General features: G+C 38.5%; 3 protein-coding genes, 1 long non-coding RNA gene and 1 pseudogene across 7 annotated transcripts; 2 read left to right on the forward strand and 3 right to left on the reverse strand.

Moving 5' to 3' along the window:
- Window positions 1–902: 902 nt before the first annotated feature.
- LOC103323062 (putative RNA-dependent RNA polymerase 1) lies at window positions 903–6,260 on the forward strand. The gene is made up of 7 exons (XM_089046737.1): window positions 903–976; window positions 1,118–1,656; window positions 1,774–1,963; window positions 2,403–2,665; window positions 3,111–4,939; window positions 5,049–5,199; window positions 5,317–6,260. Exons 2-7 carry the CDS (start codon window positions 1,132–1,134, stop codon window positions 6,187–6,189), a joined length of 3,831 nt encoding a protein of 1,276 aa, XP_088902863.1. The 5' UTR covers window positions 903–976; window positions 1,118–1,131; the 3' UTR covers window positions 6,190–6,260.
- LOC148920159 (uncharacterized) lies at window positions 1,898–7,054 on the reverse strand. 3 transcript variants are annotated; one of them, XR_016124407.1, is made up of 4 exons: window positions 6,913–7,054; window positions 6,761–6,817; window positions 3,078–3,383; window positions 1,898–2,923 (listed from the first exon to the last, which is right to left on the reverse strand). It is a non-coding gene; the product is annotated as an uncharacterized LOC148920159 (long non-coding RNA). The 3 variants fall into 3 exon arrangements; XR_016124408.1 differs by having other exon boundaries at window positions 1,898–2,935; XR_016124406.1 differs by having other exon boundaries at window positions 1,898–3,383.
- A 369-nt stretch (window positions 7,055–7,423) lies between these two features.
- LOC148920160 (uncharacterized) lies at window positions 7,424–11,089 on the forward strand (annotated as a pseudogene). The gene is made up of 5 exons (XR_016124405.1): window positions 7,424–7,606; window positions 8,418–8,610; window positions 10,192–10,535; window positions 10,637–10,713; window positions 10,851–11,089. The product of XR_016124405.1 is annotated as an uncharacterized LOC148920160 (transcript).
- Window positions 11,090–14,115: 3,026 nt separating this feature from the next.
- Window positions 14,116–19,609, reverse strand: LOC148920161 (putative inactive leucine-rich repeat receptor-like protein kinase At3g03770). The gene is given in 7 exon segments (XM_089047014.1): window positions 14,116–14,338; window positions 14,956–15,005; window positions 15,093–15,298; window positions 15,428–15,637; window positions 16,887–17,017; window positions 17,765–17,818; window positions 17,821–19,609. Coding segments are annotated over 5 exon segments (1,743 nt in total). The 5' UTR covers window positions 19,127–19,609; the 3' UTR covers window positions 14,116–14,338; window positions 14,956–15,005; window positions 15,093–15,256.
- A 1,915-nt stretch (window positions 19,610–21,524) lies between these two features.
- LOC103323059 (putative pectinesterase/pectinesterase inhibitor 28) lies at window positions 21,525–23,849 on the reverse strand. Its single transcript, XM_008225019.3, has 2 exons — window positions 22,620–23,849; window positions 21,525–22,393 (listed from the first exon to the last, which is right to left on the reverse strand). The coding sequence occupies exons 1-2, from the start codon at window positions 23,611–23,613 to the stop codon at window positions 21,696–21,698; spliced, it is 1,692 nt and encodes a 563-aa protein (XP_008223241.1). The 5' UTR covers window positions 23,614–23,849; the 3' UTR covers window positions 21,525–21,695.
- Between the last annotated feature and the right edge of the window lie 2,860 nt (window positions 23,850–26,709).

Genomic DNA, 26,709 nt, shown 5'->3' on the forward strand with positions numbered 1-26,709 from the left:
CAGCCTAAAATTTAATTTATCTCACTCATGCCTACTAATGACAATCATGCCACGCTCACATCCAAAGGCTCACATCAAATCAAGACTCATAACTCATCCAACAATACACTCAAGGAAAAGAAGATAAGACGAACTAATGAATTCAATTCTCTTTGACTATTCCAGAACATCTATGTAAAGTTCTCTCTAAAATGAAAAGTATTTCCGTCTTCTTCTTACTTTTTTAGCCTACTGCCAAATTCTTTTTAATTATATATATATATATATTATGAACAGCCTGCTGCTAATTTTCCTTTCATTGATAACTCTCTTCACACATATTCCCTTTAAGTGAAATAAATAAATAAATAAAAGAATAAATTGGTACGGTGTAGTAGCTGCACCTTTATGTTCCATTCTATGTACTAACATAAGATAAATTTAACCCACTCCATTTTAAAATACTAAGTCTCTCCCTATATACGCCAAAGCAATTATAAAACCGTCCCAACAAGGATGGTGTGTGGTCCATGGATGGCTCCATCTAAATACTTTCCGAACAATCTTTCAGAAAGTGCTCCAAATGCTCTATTGAAAGAGTCTATATTCTATTTGTATATTACTGTTTCTAGCCTTCCTCATCAAGGATTAAAAGATTCCCCATCATGGCAATAGGTTGCCACTGCTCACTGACAAGTTTAATTCTTCTCTCTCCCCCTCTATTTTTTCCCCTGCTAAAACTGCGATGACAAGTTTTTTTTTTTCTTTTTGTTTTTCAGTGCTAGCTACAACGTCCATGACAAGTTATTTACCGTGTGTGAGATGGACTTAAATTTTGACCTCCAGTCTCTCACCTCTGTGTGCTCTTCTTTTTCCTATATATATATATATATATAGGGTTCATGAGCTTTGTTTCTTACAGAGCAAAGTTGGCCTACGTACCAAAAATTCAAGGACATTTTTTTCTTCTCATTTGCATTTGGTTGAAAATTGAAATGTGAGGACCATGCTTGCAAGGCTTGTCTTATGTTTGCATTCTGTTTACTTCTTTCTTGAGCTCTGTTATTTAACAGGTTTCAGATTTCTTTCTAGTTTCTACTATTATATATTAACACGAAATTGTACACTGAAACTGCAGCAGTTGCCGTCATCATGGATAACACAATTTGGTTGTATGGATTTTCCTCCATGGACATGAAGTCTACAGCAGCAGTGACAGAATTTCTGGAGGCATATACCGGAAAAGGAACTGTTCATGCTGTAAAGCTTTTTCCTCCCAAAGATGGAAAGTCAAGAACATTTGCCATTGTTCGGTTCACACATGCAGAATTTGCTGATATGATAATTGTATTAGCCGATCATTTGAGCCTGTGGTACAATGAGTCTTATCTGATAGCCAAAAAATCGAAGTTTGACATCGTGCCCGACTCAGAAATCTTTGAGCACTGCATGGAACTTGTACGACTTCACTTGGGATGTAAGATTTCTGAGGAACAGTTTTCTGTGCTTTGGGAAAGATCGGATGTTTTGGTGAAATTTGGGGTGGGACTTAAGAACATCTACTTTTTTTTCTCTAATGCTTCGGTTGATTACAAGCTTAAGATCACCCCTGAAAATGGTAGCCAGATTGAGCTACGTCGTCCACACGGTCAACTTACAAAGTTTCTTCTCATCCAGGTTTGCCCAACATAATTTAAATTAAATGAAAAACAATGTGGATAACTGTTTTAAGTTCTACTAAAGGTTGATCATATTTACCAATTGCTAATATTTTCTCTTCCTCTCTCTTTCTAGTTACTTGGTGCCCCTCGGCTTTTCAAGAAAGCTTCCGGACAGTGGGTTCAAGGAGTTGATTTTACTCCATGCTGCATTGGACAATCTTCTGCTGTATGTTTGGAGCTTCTACCTAGGTGCGAGCTTCCAAATCTACGCAATAGTTTTATTCATTATAAAGAACACGAAGGACCATTCGTTCTGGAGAGAGGTAATATTTTGTCCTGTAATCCAGATCTTGTCAGATCTGTTTTTAAATTCGGACAGTTGGTTGCAACCTTCCTTCTGACTTTCACTAGTTATTGTAGTTTTTTTTTTTTAAGCTTATGCATAAAGAAGTTGTAATGAGTTCTGAGTCATTACTTTAAACCTGTACTCTGAAACAGCAGATGCTGCCATCAACAGTACCAACATGGTCAAGACAATTCGGTTGCATGGGTTTTCCTCCATCGAGTCTCCAGAAGCGGTGACAGAATTTCTTGAGGAATATACTGGGAAAGCAACTGTTTCTGATGTCCAGATTCTTCCGCCTAAAGATGGAAAATCAAGAGCATCTGCCATAGTTGAATTCACACATGCAGAATATGCTGACGTGATAATTCCATTAGCCAATGATCGACTTCTGTGGTACGGGGGTTCTTATCTGAAAGCTAGAAAGCAGAAGCTTGAAAACTTTGAACAGAACATGGAACTTGTGAAGCTGCACTCGGGCTTCCTGACTTCTGAGGAACAGTTTTCTGTGCTTTGGACAACATCGTATGTTTCAGTGAAATTCGGGACAGCATTTAAGAATATCTACCTATTGTTTTCTTTTGATGATGTTGAACACAAGCTAGAGATCTCCTCTGAAAGTATTAGCCAGATTGAGCTAAATCATCCACGGGGCCAATTTCCAAAGTTTCTTCTAATCCAGGTTTGCCAGTTAAACTACAAGATTTGTGACTCATTACTTTACATTTTGCCATGAAATATACAAATAGTAAATTCTAAATTTAGCTATTGATCAAAGTTCTTTAGTTGATTAATATGTAAACTTAATTCAATCATGTTCGTTCCCACATCAAGAAGCATAAAAGTTATCCTATCGTCATTTTTATTATTGAGGTAGAAGCCGTGGCTTTTACCAATTCCAGTAGATATTTGAATAAGATTGTCTTGCATTCACTAGTTCCTGCATGATAATCTGATCTCATGTCAGTTGCTGAAACATTATGACTTCATTGTTTCGACACAGAGAATTCGAATGCTGTTGAAACAAACTGTCCTGTTCCTTATAGAACAGCAGAATTATTATATTATGTTTGGAATTGGGTGAAAGGACTAACATTTTGCTCCTCCTTTCTTCTTCCTCTTGCTAGTTACTTGGTGCCCCTCGGATTTTCAAGAAAGATTCTCAAAATCGCTGGGTTCGAGAAGTTGATTTCACTCCTTCATGCTGCATTGGGCAATCTTCTGCTGTATGCTTGGAACTTCCACCTAGGTGTGAGCTTCCAAATCTGCGCAAGTGTTTTGTTGATTATAAAGAAAATGAAGGACGGTTCATCCTGGAGGAAGGCAACACTTTCTCCTGCAATTCAGATCTTGTTCCTATTGTAGGTCCACCCATGGGCATTAACTTGCCATACAAAATCCTGTTTAAGATAAATTCCTTGGTTCAGCATGGATGTGTTCCTGGGAAAGCACTTGATGTCAATTTTTATAAGCTAGTTGATCCTAGTAGAATAAGAATTGAATACATAGAGTGTGCCCTGGACAAGCTGTTTCGGTTAAAAGGGTGCTGCTATGAGCCTGTGAGTTGGCTTACTGAGCAGTACAGAGAGTACATGGCATGCAAGCGAATTCCTCAGTCGCCTGCTATTTCTTTAGATGATGGGATGGTGTATGTGCACAGGGTTCAAGTAACACCGACTAAAGTTTATTTCTGTGGTCCAGAGGCCAATCTATCCAACCGTGTTTTACGAAATTATTCTGAACATGTTGATAATTTTCTTCGTGTTTCTTTCGTGGATGAGGACATGGGTCTGATACATTCAGGAGCTTTATGCCCGCTTACGAATTGTACAACTTGTACAGAAGAGGAAAGGAGAACTGGCGTTTATGACAGGATACTTTCTACTCTAAGAAATGGCATAGTCATTGGTCAAAAGAAGTTTGAGTTTCTTGCCCATTCGGCGAGTCAACTGCGAGAGCATTCTGTGTGGATGTTTGCATCAACAAGTGAGGTGACTGCACAAGACATCAGAAACTGGATGGGAGATTTTAGTGACATCAGAAATGCGTCAAAATATGCTGCCAGGTTAGGTCAGGCTTTCAGCTCTTCCTGGAAGACTTTTGATGTTGATAGGGATGAAATCGAACTCATTCCCGATGTCGAAATTGAAAGAGGTGGAGTCAAATATTGTTTCTCTGATGGAATTGGGAAGATATCTGCTGAGTTTGCTGGAAGAGTGGCAATCAAGTGCGGCAAAAGTACAACTCCATCTGCCTTTCAAATTCGATACGGCGGCTATAAAGGTGTTGTGGCAGTTGATCCTACATTGTCAAAGAAGTTGGCGCTGCGAGATAGCATGTGCAAGTACCAATCCAACAACGCAACACTCGATGTTCTGGCATGGAGCAGGTACCAAGCTTGTTTCCTTAACCGTCAAGTGATCACCATTCTGTCCACCCTCGGAGTCCCCAATCATGTTTTTGTGAAAAAGCAAAAACAGGCTTTGAAACAGCTGGAAGGTGTTTTGGCTGACCCGTTAAGAGCGCAGGAAGCACTTGAAATCATATTCCAGGGAGTCTTCACCAACGCTTTGAAGGAAATGCTTGTGTGTGGTTATAAGCCAGATGCAGAACCATTTCTGTCATTGATGCTACAAGCATTCTGTGCGTCCAAGCTTGTAGAACTGCGGAGCAAGACACGGATATTTGTTCCAGATGGAAGATCCTTGATGGGATGTCTAGATGAAACCCGGACATTGGAATATGGTCAAGTATATGTGCAATGTTCTCGCCGGAAGATCTTTGGTTGCAATAGGAGCGATACTTCAAGTGATGACAATTTTATTGTTAGGGGAAAAGTAGTGGTAGCCAAAAACCCCTGTTTACACCCAGGGGATGTTCGCGTTCTTGAGGCTGTGAACGTGCCGGCATTGCACCACATGGTGGATTGTGTAGTTTTCCCGCAGAAAGGAAAGAGGTAAGTAACTTTGTCGAATCTTTTAGTTGATGAAGATCTGTTTGACAATAATTTGCTGCCTTCAAACTATTTACGTACTGACTACATTTCTTTCATTGTAATGTATCAGACCTCATCCCAATGAATGCTCGGGAAGTGATTTAGATGGAGATTTTTACTTTGTCAGTTGGGACCCTGATCTAATTCCTCCTCTGCAAGTTCCACCCATGAATTATACCCCAGCACAGACTATTAAATTGGATCATGATGTGACAATGGAGGTATTTCTCAAATTCATCAACTAAAATGTAGTCAATGATATTAGAAACATATATACTTCTTCGCTTGTCGAATCTTGTCTCTGCCTCATTCATGGTGTTCTCTTGTGTTTGTTACAGGAGGTTGAGGAATCCTTTACCAACTTCATAGTAAACGACAACTTGGGGATAATTTGTAATGCGCATATTGTCTTTGCAGATAGAGAGCACTGGAAGGCTAGCAGTACTTCATGTATCGAGCTCGCCCATCTCAACTCGCATGCTGTCGACTCTCCGAAAACTGGTGTGGTAGTGAAAGTGCCAAGCCACCTTCGTGTCCATGAATTCCCTGATTTTATGGAAAAGGTTGACAAACCCACCTACGAGTCCAAGCGTGTGATTGGGCAGCTTTTCCGACAGGTGAAAGATCTTGAGCTTGCATCAGATTCGCCTTCAAACTCGGCCACGATTAAAGCCTTCACTATGGAAGTGGCTTTGAAGTTCTATGACCCTGACATGGAGGTAGATGGATTTGAAAACTACGTCAAAGATGCCATCAATTACAAAAGGGAATATGACTACAAGCTTGGAAACCTGATAGATGACTACGGTTTCAAAACTGAAGCCGAAATACTAACTGGGAGCGTCACTGCAGTATCAAAAAGATTCAATGGGGAAAACGACTTGGAGTCAATTCATTACGCTCTAAAGGCATTGAAAAGGGAAGCTAGGAACTGGTTTGATGAGAAGCTGGGAAGTGATATGCAGTCCGATACGAACCCTGATATCAATGATGAACATGCAGCAAAAGCATCGGCTTGGTATCATGTTACATATCATCCTCGTTACTGGGGTTGCGGCAACAAGGGAATGGAAAGAGATCATTTCCTAAGCTTTCCATGGTGTGTGTTTGACAAGCTCGTCCAGATCAAGAGGAGCAAGACACGTATGAGAAATTCTCTACTTAATCATGCCATTGAAAGTTATTTCAAGTCTTTGAATCTCAAATACTAACCTTGATCAGAGATTCTGTTCGCTTAGGAATAGGATGTTTTTAATCCACATAGAATTAGAAATCCTTAAGATACTCCTATCTCAATGTAAACGCACTGTTTGATTGAGTATCCTACTGGTATTAGGATTAATACGTCCTGATCAATTAGAGCTCCTCCAAACCAGATGTGATTAGAAGACCACAACTTAATACTAAGACACGGAATTGTCTTACAGTCATAACAGGAGTTGACAAAGCTAGCTGCTGTGTCTTCCCTTAGAACTAAGTATATGAATGTGATTTGTAATGTTTATCCATTCGCCAACTAGTGATCCTCCAGATTTAAGCTGCAAAACATTCATGATATTTTCGACCGAATCGATATGGTAGGGGAGAATGGAGTGAGATTTGTTTGGGAATAAAAAGGCTAGAACTTGGGAAAGGAAGTCTGTGTGTGTGTGTATACAATGTAGAGAGAGAAACATAGATTTATTGATTCCCGTTTAGATACCAACAGAGCACACCTCTGGTTCTCATTTGCCCATCATGACATTATCTCATTTACATCAAATTCTCAAGGAAGAAAAATACCTGCTAATGGAGAAATCCCCTTCTCTTTGCATCCTCTTTGCTGTGCCACAACACAAGCTGCAAAATTCAAAACACACTTCTAATTTAAGTACCTAAAATTCGAAGCAAAAATTCTCTGTTTCTCTGGAACCAATTTATCAATACATACGAACCTTTTCGTGAACCCATCCGCCCGCGACTCCAAGGTGGTTCCCAAAGCCAAAATGGCGAACGTGCTGCCGAGAGTCTATCGACTATCTTCTTCTCGGTTGTGTTCATTTCAACGGTCGGCTGAGCGGTTGCTGTTATTGCTCTTCTGGGAGGAAAACGCAAACCCCAGAGTTATGGTGGGAAACAACTTGAGATTGAGAGTTGCCATTTGGCGAGTTTGTAGAGCGGTTGGGAGAGTTTCCTCGTCCCATTAAGGATGCGAGGGTTTTTTATTATTATTATTTTAATTATTTTAATTATTTTAATGATAAGAAGCCATTTGTGAGTTGCCACCTGGCGAAGTTCATAGAGCGATTGGGAGAATTTGCTTGTCAGAAAGAAATAGGTGGGGATATCGCCGACGCCAAGCAAAGAATTTTGGGAAATAGCCTTCTATGCCACTCTTTTGCTAATTTTAACTAAAAATACCATCCCTTCCCAATTTTTTTACAACTAACACCTTTAAATATAAAATTATTGCCCACTTATTGTACCCATATCAGTTTTTCAGAAATTGGCTTCTCTCTCTAACTCTGTTCGCTCTCTCTCTTCGGCCTGCTCTCTCCCTCGTGAATCTCTCTCTCTTCGACGCAATCGTCTTTCTCCCTCAACGGTGGCTGTTCATCCAAGTTTAACTCCATCGTTGACATCCACGAGGTACTGTTCACAAACCTTTTCTTTGAAATTTGGGGTTTTTGTGAATTTGGTTTATGGTGTATGGATTTGTATGAAATTGGTTTAGGGGTTTCTTCCAAATTGGTTTATGGTTTTAGGGTTTAGAGGTTGCTCTGAAATTGGTTTAGGGTTTATGGGTTTGTATGAAATTGGTTTAGGGGTTTCTCTAGAGTCTAGGGTTTGGAATTGATGAGATATCTGATATGGGCTTCAGATTTTCCTAATTTATTTTTCTTTATTGTGATTGTGATTTTAGGTAAGGATTGGGTGATGGATTTTTATTTTGGGTCATCGTATATGGTTTTGAGATTGATATTTTTAGTTAAAATTATGAAATGGGTGGCATTTTAAGCTATTTCCCGTGATATATTGATAAACACATCACAGTGCTTCTCTCTCTCTCTCTCTCTCGCTAGCTTTATGGTTTGTTTCTAGTTTATAGTTTTATTAGTTTATAAACGTCTCCCTTCTTCAATTCAAGCACTGTTTAGAGTTCAAATGGCATCCGATGCTGCCATTGTCACTTGGTATCTATCTGCTCTCTCTCATATTTTTCACTATGCTATTGTGGTATTGTGCTATTATGGTTGGTTGGTGAAGCATAGAGAGACACACACAGAGTAAAACACGTTTTATTGTATTTGTCTTACTACACACAGGGGCTCGGGTGAAGATGGACAATTGGGAATCGGGAACAACGAGGAGAAGGAGTGGGTTCCGAATGTGACAAACCTTTTGGGGCTGACAAACCTTTTGGAACGGCTCCGAATGTGAACTCAAGTGTTCTGTACAGGACATGCCATACAGGGTGGGTATGCGAATCAGGCAAGTATAAGCCCTGGAATGATGGGAAGCTATGGAAATCAAGGTGCAATGCAAGGTGGCTACCCGAACCCGCAGATAGGGCAAGGTTGTTCAGGAAGAGGGCAGCATGGTGTTGGGCAATCTGGTGGCGCTCCTTACTTGGGGCATTAGGTGCCCCTGAGGTATAACAAAATCACTCTTTTACTTGATAATTTGAGTTATTCTCACGCTCACACCATAACTGATCACAAAGTCACTCTTATACTATTCCTTTTTTGGTAGTCAAATACTATTTGTACTTTAGTAAGTTTAATTGAATGAGTGTAGAAGATTTAATTGTATAGGCTAATAGGAAATAGAACATCATTGCTTGAATCCTATTCATTTTGATTTACTAGGTTACTGAAGGCTATTAGGGTTTTCAAGTTTTAGATGCCATCTATAGTCAATGCAGGGGTGATTCCATTGCGAGGAAATGCCTGGGGTATAATTTGTTGTGTGAAAACACATTGAATTTTGGTTTTAGATGATAGAAACTTTGGCTTGCTGGGTATTTAGATTGATTTTCAAGAACTGAATAAGTGACTTTTCAATTGATCAAGGGAGTGTGCGTTCTTTTGAGCAATTCTTTTACAATTGTTAGGATCTTTTTCAATATTATTGCTTCTTTATTTTGTACAGCTCCTTAAGATGAATACTTTCTTGTCAAACTTCTTGAATTTAAGCATTTTGAATTATCTAATGTTTTTGCAGCAAGTTGATATCATTCTTGCATTTAGAAATTAACTGCCGAGACCAGTTCGCCTTTAGACTTTGAAGTCTTAACTTGTATTCATTTTAAAGGGATTTTGGGTTTTAAACCTCTCTTTTGAAATTAGTTTTCATAATTTTTTATTAAATGTGCATATCCCAAATAGGTGCATCAGTGTTTTTGTACTGGTCTGGTGATTCTTCTCAAGTTTAAAAGGAGCTGATGGTTACTACAAAGAGCAGAATCTTAAAACTGTCAAATGAAATTTCTGTTTTCCTTCCCTTTTCTGTCTTTTTCTTCTTCAAAGTACTGTAGTTTTTTTAATTTTATTTGTTTGAAAGCTCAAGAGTTTGAGAAATTCTCTTATAAACCTATCTGTGTTTTATGGAGTCGCGAGGTTGAACAAAAATACTTTTTAAATTCCCAATCCTATGGATTAAATGAACTTTATAATGTAGTTTTTCTTCTGCAATGCTCATTGTTAGCTTTGTTTATTAATGCTTTTTTATTGTTTTTTATTGGTTTTGAATAATTTTCTTGTATTTAACACCACAATTTTATCATCTATAGTATATTTGATGGATCTTCCTAAAATGTGTTTTTGTCAGCTCTAAATGGTACTGAATGGTGCCCTATGAGTCTATGATATATTTGTGTGAAACTTCAGACCTCTTATGATTCGCTTTAGATGATAACATGATCTTATTGTTTACTGCAGTCCTTTTGGCAGGTAATGTGATGCAGGTTGTGAGGCCATAGAAAATATATTTTTATTTTTTTTAGAGTTTTGAAGTAGGAGCTGTGATAGTTTTCAAGTAAATGCTTCTTAATATAAAATTTGGTTGCTTTTAAGCCGGATACCAAAAGATGGTTGCCTTTTAATTCTTGTATATAACAACATCTAGGATATTTTATTTCTTCTGCTTCCATGTAGGGCTTTTATTTGGTTCTCTTGAAAGTGTTGAACTAGACCCCAGAGGTTACCTTTTTTATCATTCTAAGCGTACCAAAGTTGTTTGGTGCAGGTGGAAATGAGTATGGACAGTGTAGTGAAGAACCTGAGCGGAAAGATGACACTGGTAGACCTTTGAGAAAGGATATAGTGATCCCTCAGCGCTGTGAAGGGTTCAAGACGATTAGTATGACTGAGAAGTTTAGTTGCAGAGTGAAAGATTTGTTTGAGATTTTGATGGATGAGAATAGATGGAAGGTTTTTAGTTAGAGCAATGCCAAGATAATGGGCAGATTAGCATTTTCGATGGGTCGGTGACGGGTACCAATTTGGAGTTGCAGAATGGGAGTTTGATTGTGCAGAAATGGAGATTTGGGAGTTGGCCAGATGGCATTGATTCAACGGTATGTCAAGTGTTTTTCTTTTTGGTGGGAATGAATTCTTGGTTGGTTTTAAATGGTTTTGTGATTTGTGGGTTGAGTGTGTTTTGTTTGAATTTTTCCAGGTGAGGCTTATACTTGAAGAGCCTAAACCCGGGCTCACTTTGAAGCTAACACATTCAGATATTCCTGAGGAAGACAGGTTGGTTTTGATTTGAACTTTTAATTAATGGGTTATTTTCATTTTTAGTTTGATTGATTGGGAGTATGTGAGTTATATTGTTTTCTTTTCTTCTATGAAATGCTGATTGCTTTGTTTTGGTGCCTTTGGTAATGCAGATTTGGGAATGTGACTGGTGGAGAATGCACAGAGATGATGGCGGGATCTTATTTTCCAGAGGATACGGGCAGTTTTTGGTTTTGGAATTTGAGATAATTGAGTAGGGTTTCTCTTGAAAGTGTAGAATTTAATGATTTTGGAATTATGATTCAGATCTAATGTTTCCTATCAAAACAATTTGCTGAGTCTAATGTTACAATGTTTCGCAATGACATTGATAAATTGCTTTTCTTTAAAATGTGTTGTCAGTTCTCTCTCTATTTCAATAACTGAAAATCATTGTGGAATTTGGTGAGAAAGAGTTGTATCTGGTTTGTCTCATTGGGTTGATTTATTGCACTTTTACCATTTTTGTTTCTTTGTCTTAACTGTATTTACTTTTCATCACTGCTAGGAAAAAAAAACAGATTTGTTTCTTACTGCCTTGCAGAAGAGCTGTGTTTTTCACATATGTACTGCATTGGAGTTTCTTCTATCATCTAAATAGGTGCTACTGCATTGGAGTATGTTATTTACTTGTTTCATTGTTAGCAAATGAACATATGTATAATTGTTTATCTTCTTGTTACTTCTCAGCTGTTGATTCACAATTAACAATGGGGAAAAAGTATTAGAGGGATGAATGCATTATGTTGCTAGCAAGTATGGAAATTTGGTGTGGGTGTCGAATCCAAATAATTCCTAAATACCTCGGGAGATCAGTTTTAGAACATTAGATTAGAAACATCAAGGCCTTTTAGTAGTAATGATTGATTAGAAGTTATGTTTCAGGTTGCCAGTTGTGTCAGGGTTCTAGGATCTTGATGAGTAAGAGAAAACTTAGGTTTTGATGTATGTTTTTTATAGAGGGGGTTTAGGGTTGTATGATGCTATCCGATGCCCTGGGTTATCATCTTGTCTTGGTTATTGTCTTTGTAAACGAGTATGTTGTCTGTCATGTTGTGGACTGCTGGAACTTCCCACCTGAGGGCTTTGTTGTATGCTTGTAGCTGTAGTTGAGTTACCGGGCTTTGTTGTATGCTTGTAGCTGTAGTTGTGTTCCTTGATCCTATGGATCTTGCATCTGCTGCTAGTTATCAGGCTTCAGGATGAAGGTTTTAGGCTTGTTTGTAAAACAGTGCTGGTTATGTATGATAAAAAGTGTTATGAATGTAGGTGAAGATTCAATCGATGAAATTAGGGTTACAAACTTATAAGTTGAGCATGTGCTTGGTGGCATTTGTAGCCAAACCATGAGATAGATGTTAATTTGCATTTGATGTTTGGTAGTATACAACAAAGGTGCTGGTTTGAATTACATTCATCGGTTGTTTTGTGCAAATTTTTGCATCATTTCTCACACTTCATCAAGTACAAGCCAGGCTTTATCTACACAAAAAAACAATGAAAGAGAACTTGTGCAATGCTTCCCTATACAATCAGAAAACTTGTCTTCCACAATGGAAAATCTTATATGAATTGTTGCCAATAAACCATATAAAAAAAAAATCTATAGCGTGAGGGTGAAATTCAGATATATAGGGATATTTCCACTCTTTCACAAGTAGGTAACCCTGTTGTGTATTACAATATCAAAATTAGTTGCAATTGATCACTTAAATTGGAAAAAGGTCATATTTTCCAATTTAATGTTGTCAAATTTATGACAAGGACACCGATCTTGCACCATCTTACAATTGCAGAGAGTAATTTTATTTTTTTCATAACAAAATATAATCGATACAAGCTCGGTGTAGAACTTGCCTTAAAATATAACCGATAAAAGCCCAAGTGTAGAACTTGTTTCTACAAAACTACTTGAAAAGAAAAAAGGTGTCCAAGAATCTTCAACCATCCCAAAATATTTTATCGAACTTTGGCCCTTCTCTTTTCAAGCATGCCAAAAATCATACTGGTTTTGTAATATGTGGTTTGTGCCCAATTAATGTACCGGGGATCTTGCATTTTTGTACCCAATATTTGATAGCTGCCTTCTTTTGAACGACGATTCATTGAGGGAGAGAATTACTTTCCTTTTGAATATGAATCGATGTATTTGAAAGGTCACCATCAATTCATGGTAATATAAGGATGGATAACAATTGTTGTGTCCGTGATATTTGAATTCAGGATTACTTTCAACGAAATGGAGACTGTTATTAGACCAAATGCCATTGACGTACGATATAATAGCAATATTAGGCCAATATACGTGCACTACAGAGGCAATATTAGAGCAATATAAGGACAATATGATAGCAATAGTATTACAATATACATCCAATAGGGTGGCAATATGAATACACTATCTATGCAATACGAAGGCAATATTAAGGCAATATAAATACAATAGAACAGCAATATTAAGTGAATCTACATACAATACACACACATCCATTACAGACTATATTTTACACATGCAAAAGGAATCACCACCGAACTTTAACAATACTATCCCGCGAAGGGAAAACGAAGGCAACAAAAGATCCTTGTACTCAGGTGAGATGAACTGAAGCATCACTCACCCTTACTACAGGTCCATCAAAAGATCCATGTCTTTGTCCTTTCTCCTCGCTGCATGCACGAGGCTATGATGAGTCATTCCCTTAGCACCCATATTTAGCACCTCCCATACACTAGCTACATCAATTTCACTCCAATTGTAGTCTGGTGAGATGATCGAAGCATAATCTCGAATATTTTGAAGCCGTTGTTGAAACATTCAACCATTTCATGGTTATATTCTTCAGATTTTGTGCAACTCCAACTATCATTTCAAAGGTCAACATCAATTCATGCTAATATAAGGATGAATAACAATTGTTGTGTCCACGAGATTTGAATTCAGGATTACTTTCAATGAAGTGGAGACTCTGTTATTAGACCAAATGGTCATTGACATACGATATAACAGCAATATTAGGCCAATATATGTACACTATAGAGGCAATATTAGATCAATATAACCACAATACAATAGCAATAGTATTACAATATCACTTATAAAAATATAATTATTGTCCACTTATTGCTGATTTTTGACATGTTCAGAAATTTTGTTCTCTCTTAGCTCACTCAGCTCTCTCTCTGGCACATCTCTCTTTCTCTTTGGTATCTGTCTATCGCAGCTCTCTGTCTCTCTTGGCTCTCTCTCTCTCTCTCTCTCTAGTGCAACTCTCTCTCTCTTTCTTTGCTCTCTTTCTGTAGAGCAGCTCTTTCTCTCTATGTCTTTCTCTCTAGCTTCGTTCTGTCTCTTTTGGCATGCTTGAAAAGAGAAGGGCCAAATACAACAAAAAAGAAAATCCATTCAAGCTTATTGGGGGAAAAAAACCACGGAGAAATACATGAAATGAAAAACAACTCGGCAGTTGCTGTGAGATTGTGTACATAAAACTTGGAACAACCAAACCAATAAAAGCTAAGCCATCTCATACGCACACCTACATAAAATAACAATGTATGGTCATCTTCTTTAGAATATTGCAATCAACACTTGGTTGAGACCGACCTGCAAAAACAACTGGGTTGAGTACAGAGATAGAGTTTATGAATGGCAGTTCCAGAATTAAGACCTATGTTAATTTGTAACTGCCACCAAGTCAGTTCATAGTGCCAAATGCAGCTATCTGGCACACAGATATGACAAGCCAAAAGAAAAAAAGCAAAAAAGAGGCTTGACATAAATGGGAACCTTAGCAGAAAGCATCAGATATGCATACAAGCAGATTGGCTCCATTACAATGTTCAAGAATGCAAACTCATGGTGTAAAGGAATCCTTATTTGACCTCTTTCCCTTCCCCCAATCTCATGGTGTAAATATCCAAAACAGATTACATTTTTATCTTTTTTAAAAATTTTCTGGCCTCAAAGCAAATTACAAAGGAAACAAGTATAACTAACTAGAGTAGCTTCCTCTCCATAAGCCAAACCTCCCAAGAAAGGAACTTCTATGTCTCCACATTGATGATTTTCAGGTCACCTACAGATTCTACCTTCTCTTTTACAATTGTTTTTTATTTTTTGGCAGAGAAATTATTTGTCTTGTTCATTTGTGTATAAATATGAAAAGGGAATTCAGTTTAGAAAAGTAGTGTATGATTTTGGGAAAGTAAGCATGTTAGTACCTCGCTTGAACGCTTCCTTTTGGTGCCGGAGAAGAAACTGTGGTGCCCATCTGAAGGATTAAAAAGCAAAAGTTAAGTCAGGACAATCTCAAGGGTGATGCATTCACCCAAACAGATACATATTTTTTATGTCTTACCGTTCCCCTGCTTTCAGCCAAAAGAGGTAGGTTATAGCTGCTTATTTTTACATGAAGATCGTGATCCAATAAGACATTTTTTATGCTCAAATTATTTGATTTAACACCAGGAACAAACCCTGTATGCAGAAACTGAATACCCTTTGCAACTCCAATTGCAGCTATTATTCTCTGCGGCCAGGTAAGCTTCCGTCCTGGAGGTCCTTCTGCCAAACCAAGTGTTAGCAATGAATATTTAATTGCTGAAAATGCTAAGACAGTGAGGGAGGAAATCAATCACAGAAAAAGAAGAAGAAGAAGAAAGTAGTGAGTGGGGTTTTACTCTCCATTGCAACCTGTATGGCATGTATAAGAAATACTCTACTGACGCCTGAATCATCTGGATGGCACTCCAAGCAATGTCCAAGAGCACTAACCAAATGGCTATGTCTCAGTTTTGAAATCTGCTCAAGAAGGTGTGTGTAGACCTGTGGACTCTGCCTCTTTCTCATTTTCAAGCCTCTTATAGCAACAAAGGTTCCATCAGGGAGCTTCCCTCTATATATCTGGCATTGTTATTTTATTTTGAAGCAGTAAGAGTGAGAAAATTGCTTGCTGAAAACTCTCAAGATTTCTTGAACAAAGTATATTAGTCAATAGTGCATAGGACAATTTACTAGAACAAACATATTCCAAATTCTTGTACAAATTCAAATGATAAGTATTGGACCACTTTAACATTTATAGTAGACTTTCCGCGAACCATTGCAATATGCATAAGATCTATCTGATGGTATAACATCAATGAGTATCTTCTCAGAACGAGCAGAGTTTCACAACCCCTTGAAAAATTCCCATTACCATTTCAGATTTGGATCCGATCCAATCGTTGAAAGTTTGATTCAAATTAAACAAAACTCAAAGGATTTTTTTTAAATAATTTGGTCGATTTGAAAGGCTGATATATTATAACTTAACAGGAGTAGCATATCTTAATATATGTTTCAAGGACACCAGGAAATACATAAGTAACCTTATTTGTTATGACATGGATATAATAAGGTTAGTGTGTCCGACGCGCCTAAATTGGTAGCATGCCTTGAAAAAGGCTGCTTGAAAGGACTAGATGTGCTCCTGCAACCTCTTTTGAAAATTAGTCTTTTGTTCTCTTTCAATTTCTACTCTTTTTTCATTAAATGTGAGGCCACCTTGGAGTTTTAAAGGGAATCTTTACTCAACAGAAGCTTGTTTAAGGTGGAGAAGTCTCACGTTTTAAGCATATCAGAAGTTCTACAAAGTAATTCCTAAATCTATTTACATCATGCTTTTGAGGAGTATGAACTCTAAATTAAATCGAGATAACTAAATCTATATACACATTCATACACACAAATCTATAGCGTCAGTGTGCATATTTAAGTTGCTTCAACTATGTAGTTCTTCAATTGTGTACCAAGAACTGGAGACTAGATGAAAATCAAGAACCTATACACACAGGAGAACCCACCATGCATCGGTGAGCCATCGTAATTTAGTCCGACCTGTATATTATTTATTCCCGAGTAGTTAGATAAAGCTTGTTGAAAAGTATCTTGTCCTAAATTGTATTTAAATTCAACATCTACATAATATATATTGTCTCTTATCTGAGGTTCTTCAATCCACAAAGGATCTTTTGCATATCCAAATGGATGGAATTATATAAGCAAGAAACATAAAATGTGAAAGCAGGTGCAAATTAAGAGAGAACATCGTATTACTATCACGATGTACTGAATTAGTTAGAATTGTTTTGCACCTATAAAGAATGAATACCTGTCCATGTGAACCTTCACCTAGTAATGTTGAATCATCAAAGTTATGGGTGGCTTCCTGAAGCTCCTCCAAAGCAAAAGTTCTATAAGCAGGAAGGCTAGCTCCCAGCTTCATTGTGTCTGATATATATTCTGCAAAGAAAGGATTCTAGTGTTATGACTTATTATAAAAGGAATAGTGATGCTAATTTATTTACCTACTGCCAATTTGAATGAAGTAGTGCCTGGGGTTTTAGTAAGAATAAAATTTTGAGCAGTCAATTTGAGCAAGAAAAATTTCTTTCCTGGATGTATAAGCCAGAATTGTCGAGTTTATCATTATAGCAAAAATGAAAGATTCACGAATTGTAACACGCTAAATTAGCATGTGAAAAATGCTTCATTTGAAACTGAAAAGCATGGACCTGAACAAGATTTACCATATTCTCCATATTTCTGAATTTCAGAATATCCAAGGAAAACTATAAGGAATTGGTGGTACAATAAAATATAATTCTCTCCATCTTAGTTCGAACCTAAAGACTCCAAAATAAGCTAATATGTCTTTTTGGGGTAGCAATATAGTTTTTGGAAACTATTTTCTATAATTAGTAGTTCTTCATGGAATTTTCTGGAAACATACATCAGTCTAGTTCTTGGACTTCTATGGAAATCATAACCTTCATGCTACTCAAATAAAATAAAAAGATCACATGGAAATGGTTGCTAATCTATACAGCAAGTTCCCTTTTTCATTTATTTTCTTCGCAAAATCAGCATTGATCCTCGTACATTAAACAGAAGCAACAAAAAGTTGGTACCAAAAGGAACAACTATAAAAATATTTATAAAATAAATAAAATAAAATAAAATAAAAAAAGTTAGAAACTTTAAACTTACTTGCATCAGAGAGTAGCTTAGCTGTGTTCACTGCTGAGACTGTATCTGAAATTACCTTGTTTGGGAAGTTTTAGTAGTGTGCTCACTATAAAACTTCTTAGCAGCCGTGAAAGCTAAACCAACAACTGCAATTGCACCCACAATACCTCCCACTGCACTTGATGCAACAACGTGTTTACCATAAGTTCTCCTATGCTTTTCCTCACTCGGAGGTGGTATTCGCACAGCCAGAGCTTCATTGTGGCACAAGTAAGAAGGGTGCTGCTTCTGATCTTCATTTACTAAACAATTCCCAGAATACAGAACAACCCTGCTGTTAGAATCCCTTTTCAGACAAGTGGGCAAATCCCCTGACAAAAGATTTGAGGATAAATTGACAAAAGCAAGCTCAGAATTGCAAGTCATGTTCTTATAGGGAAGTCCAGTGAGTTTATTTCCAGCAATGTCAAGATATTTAATGGAAGGCAATGACAACCATGATGACAAAAATGGCCCTACAAATCCATTCAATGAAATGTCCAGTTTCTGGAGCTGATAGCATGAGCCTAATGCAGTCTGGATTCCCAAGCGAAACTTGTTCTTTCTTAGCACAAGTGTGACCAACTTGGAAGGCATACTTGGAAAATGAGGCCCAAAATAGTTGTCTTCCAAATCAAGAACTTGCAAGTTTGTCAAGTTTCTGAGATCAGGCACTTCCCTTGACAAGAAGTTACTTGATAGGCAGAGAACTCTGAGAGTTTGTAAAGATGCCAAAGAATATGGCAAAGAGCCATTAAGCATATTGTTTTTCAGACTGAGAACAGCCAAGACTGGAAGTGAACTCAGCCAACCTGGAACTTGACCAGTGAACTTGTTATGGTCAAGTATGAGAGTCTGAAGGTTCCTCAGATATGAAAGTTGGAGAGGAACTGTACCACTTAAGTAATTTGTGCTTACATTGAGAATCTCCAGTGAAGACAAATGCCCAATACTTGCAGGCATTGGCCCCCATAAACCAAGAGAAACCAGTGAAAGCACTTTCAAGCTTGGTAAGCCAACAAGAGTGGCAAAGAAATAGTCTGCTGAGAAATCACGAGGCAGTGGAGGAAACCCATTGTTGCCAATAATGTGCAGCTGGGTTATGTTGCCTTCATAACAGGATAGAGTCAAAGATGGAGTTGGTTCAATTTTGCAGAAGTCTCTGATGTTGCTTCTATGGCTGAAGCTGGTTAAGGCTGATGGGTAGTTGAGAAGCTGCTGGATCTTCAGAAGGGTTTGTGACTGAGTGTGTTGTTGTAGCTGGCTTGAAGGATGGAGAGAGAGGAAAACTATGATGAGCAGAAGAAGATGTGAATGGCAAACTAGCTTTGCCATTAGAACCATCAACAAAACCCAAGTTGCAGAAACAACACTCAATAGATGAATCTATTTCTCCCATTCTTTCTCTGCTTCACTTCTTCCAGGAAGGCTTAAAACTTAGCTTTTGGGGGAATGAAAACCAGATTTTGCTAGCAAAACTATGATGACATTTTCAATTGCACCAAACTGACTTAGCCCTTCAAAATCTATCCTTCAATTTATTTTCCAACTTTTTTTTTTCTTTTCTCTCTTTGGTTATGTTTACTAATTACACATCTGAACCCAACAAACTTAGTGTGCTAATTATGGAAAATACTTCTGTACCACCTAGTTCCTTACAAAGTGAGAGTGGGTGTGAGTTATTACCCAGTTCATAGAAACCCATAAACCCAAACCCAATTTCTGAGCAACCCCTAAACACTAAAACCCTAAACCAATTTCTTACAAATCCATACACCATAAACCAAATTCACAAAAACCCCAAATTTCAAAGAAAAGGGTTATGAACAGTACCTCGTGGATGTCAACGATGGAGTTACGCTTGGATGAACAGCCACTGTTGACGGAGAACGAGCATTGCGTCGAAGAGAGAGAGGTACACCAGGGAGAGACAGGCTGAAGAGATAGAGTGAAGAGAGCGAGAGAGAGAAGCCAATTTCTGAAAAATTGATATGAGTACAATAAGTGGACAATAATTTTATATTTAAAGGTGTTAGTTGTAAAAAAATGGGGAATGAGTGGTATTTTTAGTTAAAATTAGCAAATGGGTGGTATTGAAGGTCATTTCCCAAGAATTTTTAGGTGTGTGATTTAATGGATGCATGCCACTTATTTTTCCATCCGAATTAGCCCAATTCCCTAATTTATTAGGTTGGGCAAAAATAGACCCAAACAATACCTTTATAACTTCATGGGCTTCTATTTGTTTTTTTTTTTGGACGAAACATGGGCTTCTATTTGTCCTATTATGTTAAGCAACCCCAAAGATTATGTTAAAAAAGCGAATTTTGTGTGCTACTAAACGAATCATAAAATCAACACTTTATTACCAAATTATTTATATTGAATTACTAATTTATCCTAATATAAATGAAGAAAAATATATATTGAATTGTGAAACAAATATAATTTTAATAAGTACACTCTATTCACCATATTCAACCTTAATCAAATGTGAGAAGCTTTTGTATTGCTTAATGCACACGAAGAACAACGCAACGAGCACTGACAAAGGTAACACCTGAAGGAAGGGTAAAAAAGTTTCATATTCATGACCTTTTGGGGGAAATTATCACCTCCAAGACAATAGATCAAAACTTTGCCACAATTGCTAAAGAGTACAATATGCCATGGCCAGACAAAGTCTGGTGCCTGTCAATACATAACACACTGAAATATGTACAACAATACATGTCTGCTTCTCAAATGCGCTCCCTCTTTATGCTCAGAGTTGCTGAGAAGCCATCACTGCAGAGGTTCTTCCCCACAGGCTATGCTTAATGTGTTAGATTTGCAAAGTAAACCTTTAGATGTTTTCCCAGTTGAAGTTTTCAACCTTTTCTTTCTAAAATATCTGAACTTGAGGGTACAAATTCATGTAAAAAGAGAAATTTGGTTAAGGATTGGTATTAAGGTGTGATAGAGTGTATTATGGTGTACATTAGAGGTATTTTTGGTAGTTAAATAGGGTGTACTTAGTTAATTTTACATTTTGATTTAAATATTATGGTGTACTTAGATCATATGGTGTACTCAGTTAACTTTATAGTTTGTTTAGCAACACTCTAAATCTTTGGGGTTGTGAGGTGGATATATATATATTATTGTCATTAATTGTTATCACTACTAGTTATTTAATTTCTTTCCATTTTATCTCCACGCTACCTCGATCACCATTAGAGCACTTCCAGCAGTTTGCCCTTTGTCATGGCAAGGGGGGGCTAGGGCAGCTTCTATTCACGTGAATAGTGGTTGCCCTTGCAAAAGGTTGTAGTGTTTCCACCAATTGTCATGGTAACAACTATTCACATGAGATATGAGGAGAGAAATTTGTATAGAGTTTTAGTGTGGGAAGTGAAAACTATGACTAAGTATTTATTTTTAAAAAAAATCTGAATTTTTTTTGGATTTTTTTATTTTTTATTTTATTTTTTGGTTAACGTCAGCAAAACTCGAGCCTGAACTAGGGCTATTCTTGCCTGAGAGCTGGCCTAGTTTTGTGGGCCCCAGCAGCTACCCTAGCCAGCCCGAGTTGCTGGAATCACTTTTTGGGCCCCCTTAGCCTGAGTTGCTGGAACCGCTCTTATATTCAAAAGAGCAATGCTATGCATACCACATTTGTATACCACTTTTCTAAGAGGTGAAACCCACCAATAGCTCACCTTTTTTAAAGAGGTGGTATATAAATGTGGTATGACTAGCATTTTTGTATTAAAAAAATCTCTATCACCATTCAATGGGTATGCATGTGTAGGAAAAATGAAAGGGAATAGAATTCCACAAGATCACAAGATACAAAATCAATCAAACTATGAAGTGATATTTTTTTTTCTTCAGACCAAAATAGAATTGTTTTAAGATTTTCATTTGTGATCTACGCAGACACCATGCCAGAAACATAAGGAACTCCGCTGGGCTTGATCCACCGATCACCCTCAAAGAGCTTGGCAGGGGTGAAAGTGGCAGCTTGGTCGGCAGTAAGCTTCTTGAGGCTTGGCCATTTGACCCTTTGGGCCATGTCAGCCCTAGGACCCTTGTTGCCGTACTCACCAAGAAAGCAAGTGTTGTGAAACATGGAACCAGCCCATTCTATCCACCCTTCAGGCTGAATGGCCTCATCAATCTGTGATTGCATCACCACCACCCTTGCAAAGTCCTTCCATGGCCTTCCCAAGTAAGCCTTGTTCTTGTCCTTTACAGCCATGTACTCTGGCTCACCAGTGATGGTGCAGTTTTGGAGGACTATGGCTGTGATCTCGTTCTTGTCGGTCCTGCCTTGGGCTGTCACCATGCAAGACTGTGAATCTCCTGGCTTTCTCACCAACATCTTGCAGTTTTGGAACAGCGCCACGCCATCCCCGAAGATGAAGTCTACGGTCCCGGTGATGGTGCAGTCCCGGTAGTATTGCCGGTAGGTTTGGGTGTAGAGGGTGTCTTGGTACGCGTCCATATGGCAGTTATAGAAGATGGAAAAGTCAGATTGCACACGCAGTGCCACGGCCTGGTGCTTGATGTGCCCTGCTGTGTTCTCAAATCTTATGTCCTTGGCAACGAAATAGTCTCCAACTGCGGCTGCAAGGACGCAATAAACAAGAAAATGAGTTAGAATTAGGAAATATGCAATTATTGTGTCAGTTACTTCCATCCTAAATCAATTACCAAAAACAATTATTTAATCAATGAATACTGCTAGCCAGGGCATCAAATGTGTTTACTAATTTTATTCACCAAATGATGTGTCATGGTTGATTAATATTTGATGAATAGTCATGTTAGTTATTAAGTGCGTGTTACGTACCGAATGTTGCAGTGTGCATAGTTGCCGTGCCATCTGCCTTGTTTTTGTTACCGGAGATCTTTGTCTTGGTAGGGCCATCACCAATCATGAAGACATTGGTCATCTGCCTATCAATGATGATTTGCTCTTTGTAAACTCCCTCCTTAATGTAGATCACAAAGGTCTCATTGCTCTTCTTCGGGACCTCCTTCAAAGCCTCCGTGATGGTCTTGTACTTGCCAGTCCCATCCTGAGCCACAACGACGTTGGGCTTCAGGTTCTGTGGGGTGGCAGTCAAGAGCTGCAGCTGGCGGGCACCCATCCATGAAGGCACTGCCTGGTAGTTCCTCTTGCTCTTCTCCGCTGAGAGGAGTCTACGGTGAGAGTTTAAGTTGAGAGATCCCAAGAGGGAGGAGATTTGGGTGGCCATGGCAAGCCCATTACTTGTGAGTTCTTGTGCTGTCTTCAAAAAGCCCTTCATTTTGTCCCCGGCCTCGCCCTTGGTGTCCTTAAACGCATCTACGCAAGTCGCCTGGTGATTGACGGCCGCGCTCAGCCACACTTTCAGATCTTCCAGATAATCATCGACCTTGCTAATCTCGAAAGGCCCCATCTTATCGACAGCGCCGAGGAGATCCTCAACGGCGGTGTTCAACAGTTCCTTGCAGATGTCCAGAGCCTGGCTAGCCATGGGATCCTTTGCCAGATCTTTCAAGGTGTCCGAGTTCTGGATCACCTCGTTCACCTTGTCCGCTGCCACCTGGAACCCGGCCTTGACCAGCTCTTTAGGGTCGGTGGTGTCACCGGCCACCTTCTCGAGGCTGCTCTGGCAGGTTTCTTTGTAGCTGGTCGGCTGGCAAATCGCCTCAATGGCCTTTTTCGACTTGGCGGGCTTGGTGGCGGCGGGTTTTTTGGCTTTAGATTTCATGATACCCACCGTCACTCCCACGGCAATCACCACTACAAGCAAAACAACCACACCGATGATGATCATCTTCTTCTTCTTGGCATCCATCTTCGATGATTTAAGCTAAATTAATAATATATCAACAACGCTAGTAACGCACGTGTGTTTCGAGAAAGAAAAAGAATTAATTGGAGAAGAAAGAAGTAATCAAAACTGGGATTGTGTTCTTGTTTTTCTTTCTTTTTTTTTATAATTTTTTCCCTTTTCCGGTGAGCTACAGAGCTTTGTCGGGGCTTCGCTTATTGGAAGAAGGACTCGGATGCCCCCACGGCTCTGTTCTGGTTTGGTATGGGGAAAAGGCATGGAATTTATAGGGAAGACACCATCCAAAAATTTCTCAATGACAGTTAATTCCGTTAGAAAATGTTAAGGTGGGAGATGACGAATGTTGAGTCAAGACAAAATAGAGGTCGTAATCATGTTTTCTAAATTTGGATATGATCCAAATTTGAACATGTTACATGTAAGCCAAGTTTGCATTTGTAGAAAACTATCTCCGCCTACGGAGGTAGTGCGTAACAGTGGCTCCCTTTAATCATGGACTGTCAGTGCATGGCTAGAATGTTTATATTTAGCTATACTTTATTAATTAGCTAGTCAAAGGGTAAGTTTGGGATATTCTATCCAATCACATTTTCTAATTACTTAACCATTTCCAACTAATATATTTTATTTTATTTATATATATCATTCTAAATAATTCTAGACTTAGATTATTCGATAATGCTAGATTTACTATATTTATATACCGTATTGTGTAACACCTCTTTAATAAAGATATACATTTTATATGTTAGTGGCATACATGAGTTGATACGCAATTAAACTCCTGAGTTTGCGTGGTGCTATAAGCACCTTCGTGAGCTCTAAGGCTCACTCGTTATCTACGACATTAGTAGGTGACGCTATACTTGGTCCAACCGCAAAGATAGTGAGCAGATTATTGCCAGGAAGCTTGACATAGTGTTGGTTAATGACAATTGGCTTGCTACATTCCCGAATTCCGAAGCAGACTTCACAGGGGACTAAGGTGGTGGTCCTAAGCCAAGGGCAAGGTAGGTAGTTGTCTACCCAAAAATTTTCCAAAAAAAAAAAATGAAACGCAGATGTAAGGTAGGCACTAGGTAGGCAAGGTAGGCATGAGCTTCAGCTCCCAAAAAGCTTCTCGGGTCCCCACATGATACAAATTCAACATACTTTCACAACCTTTCATGTCATAAAATAGCAATACCTATCCAATGTGAAATGATTATTCATATTCCCGACTTGTCTACGTCTTTATGTTAAATAACTCGCCTTCTAGATCTTGTTCTTTGATGTAACCGACGGCAATAGACTAAACTAGCAAATATTAGAACACTTAGAAACACACAAGAGTTATACTGGTTCGGCAGAACTTTTGCTCACGTCCAGTTGTGATTTCTCTAGGTAGAGAAATCACTGCTCCTTTGATTAATAATAGAGATTACAGAACTTTTGCAACCCTAGAACTAATCTCAAAACTCTTGTGTCTCTGGCTGTTTTTCCTCTCTATAAAATAAGCCTTGCCACACCCTATTTATAGATATAGAGTTGGCTTACATGTCCCAAGGCTGATTGGATTCCTATTCCTAAGTAGATTAGGAAATTACACTTATCCAAATCCTAATAGACTTCTAGAAATCCAAACCTGAATTGAATAAGGAAAACTGAAATTCTTTCCTAATCCCTCTAGGACAAGAATTGGTATACCTCTAATTTTCCTAAAACAATCCTAAACCAACTAGGACATATTTGACGAGCCAAAATCCTAACAATCTCCACCTTGGTGAGTCAAACCAAGTCTTGATCGTTGCACCCCAGAGTATCTTTGAACCTCCTTGAAGCAGCTCTGGAAATCTTCAAGAGTCTTCACCTTGGCAATCTTCTTCTTGCCTCATTGCACCTCAAGTGAGAAGGTGCTCCACTTTAATCAATCAACGAGATTGATCAAGTTCAAGCAATGCTTGAACTTCTTGGCCGACACTATCTTTGTAAGGAAATCTGCAGCATTGTCATCCGTATGAATCTTTTCAATCCAAATCTCCTTAGACTCCACCCAATTTCTGATTCTGTGATATCTTGCTTCAATGTGCTTTGATCTTCCAGAAAAAACTTGATTCTTTGCCAAGTGAATGGCACTTTGACTATCACACTTCAGCTTCACAAAATCTTGGGTGATTCCCATTTGACTTACCAAGCCATTAAGCCAAATTGCTTCCTTTCCAGCTTCGCCAATGCAATATACTCTGCCTCGTGGTCGATAAAGTGTAATTGGTTGCGTAGTGTCTCAACCGATCGGTCCTCCTGCGCATGTAAACACATAACCAGAAGTTGACCTTCTCTTGTCCAAGTCCCCTGCATAATCAGCATCCACATATCCCAACACCCTTGCATTTTCTTTTTGCTTCTCAAACATAATCCTTTGTCGCCAAGAACCCTTCAAATAACGCAAAATCCATTTGACTGCGTCCCAATGTTGCTTTCTTGGATTTCCCATGTATCTGGAAACGACACTGATTGCTTGAGCTATGTCTGGACGTGTGCATACCATTGCATACATAAGGCAGCCCACGACATTAGCGTAAGGAACCTTATCCATTACTTGCTGCTCTTCCTCGGACTTAGGACACTGTTGCCCACTTAACTTGAAGTGAGCTGCCAAAGGAGTCGAAACTTCCTTTGCTTCTTGCATGTTGAACTTCTCAAGAACCTTCTGAATATACTTGGCTTGTGATATCCAAATCCTTCCAGCGGTCCTATCTCTCTGAATTTCCATGCCAAGGATCTTCTGTGCTGCACCTAGATCCTTCATGTCGAACTCCTCGCTCAACATCTTCTTCAAGTCTTGAATTCTAGACTTGTCTTGACAAGCGATTAGCATGTCATCCACATATAACAACAGCAATATGACCATCCCATCTTGGAACACATGATAGTACACACAACAGTCATATAAACATCTTCTAAAATTGATTTTCAGCATGAAGTAATCGAACCTCTTGTACCACTGCCTTGGAGACTGTTTCAGGCCATACAGGGACTTCTTTAGCTGACATACTAGGTTTTCTTTCCCATATTCAACAAACCCTTCTGGTTGAGCCATGAAAATTGTCTCCTCTAGAT

This window comes from Prunus mume, linkage group LG2, assembly GCF_029339155.1.
Source record: "Prunus mume cultivar Tortuosa linkage group LG2, ASM2933915v1, whole genome shotgun sequence".
In the NCBI taxonomy this organism is placed as follows: domain Eukaryota; kingdom Viridiplantae; phylum Streptophyta; class Magnoliopsida; order Rosales; family Rosaceae; genus Prunus; species Prunus mume.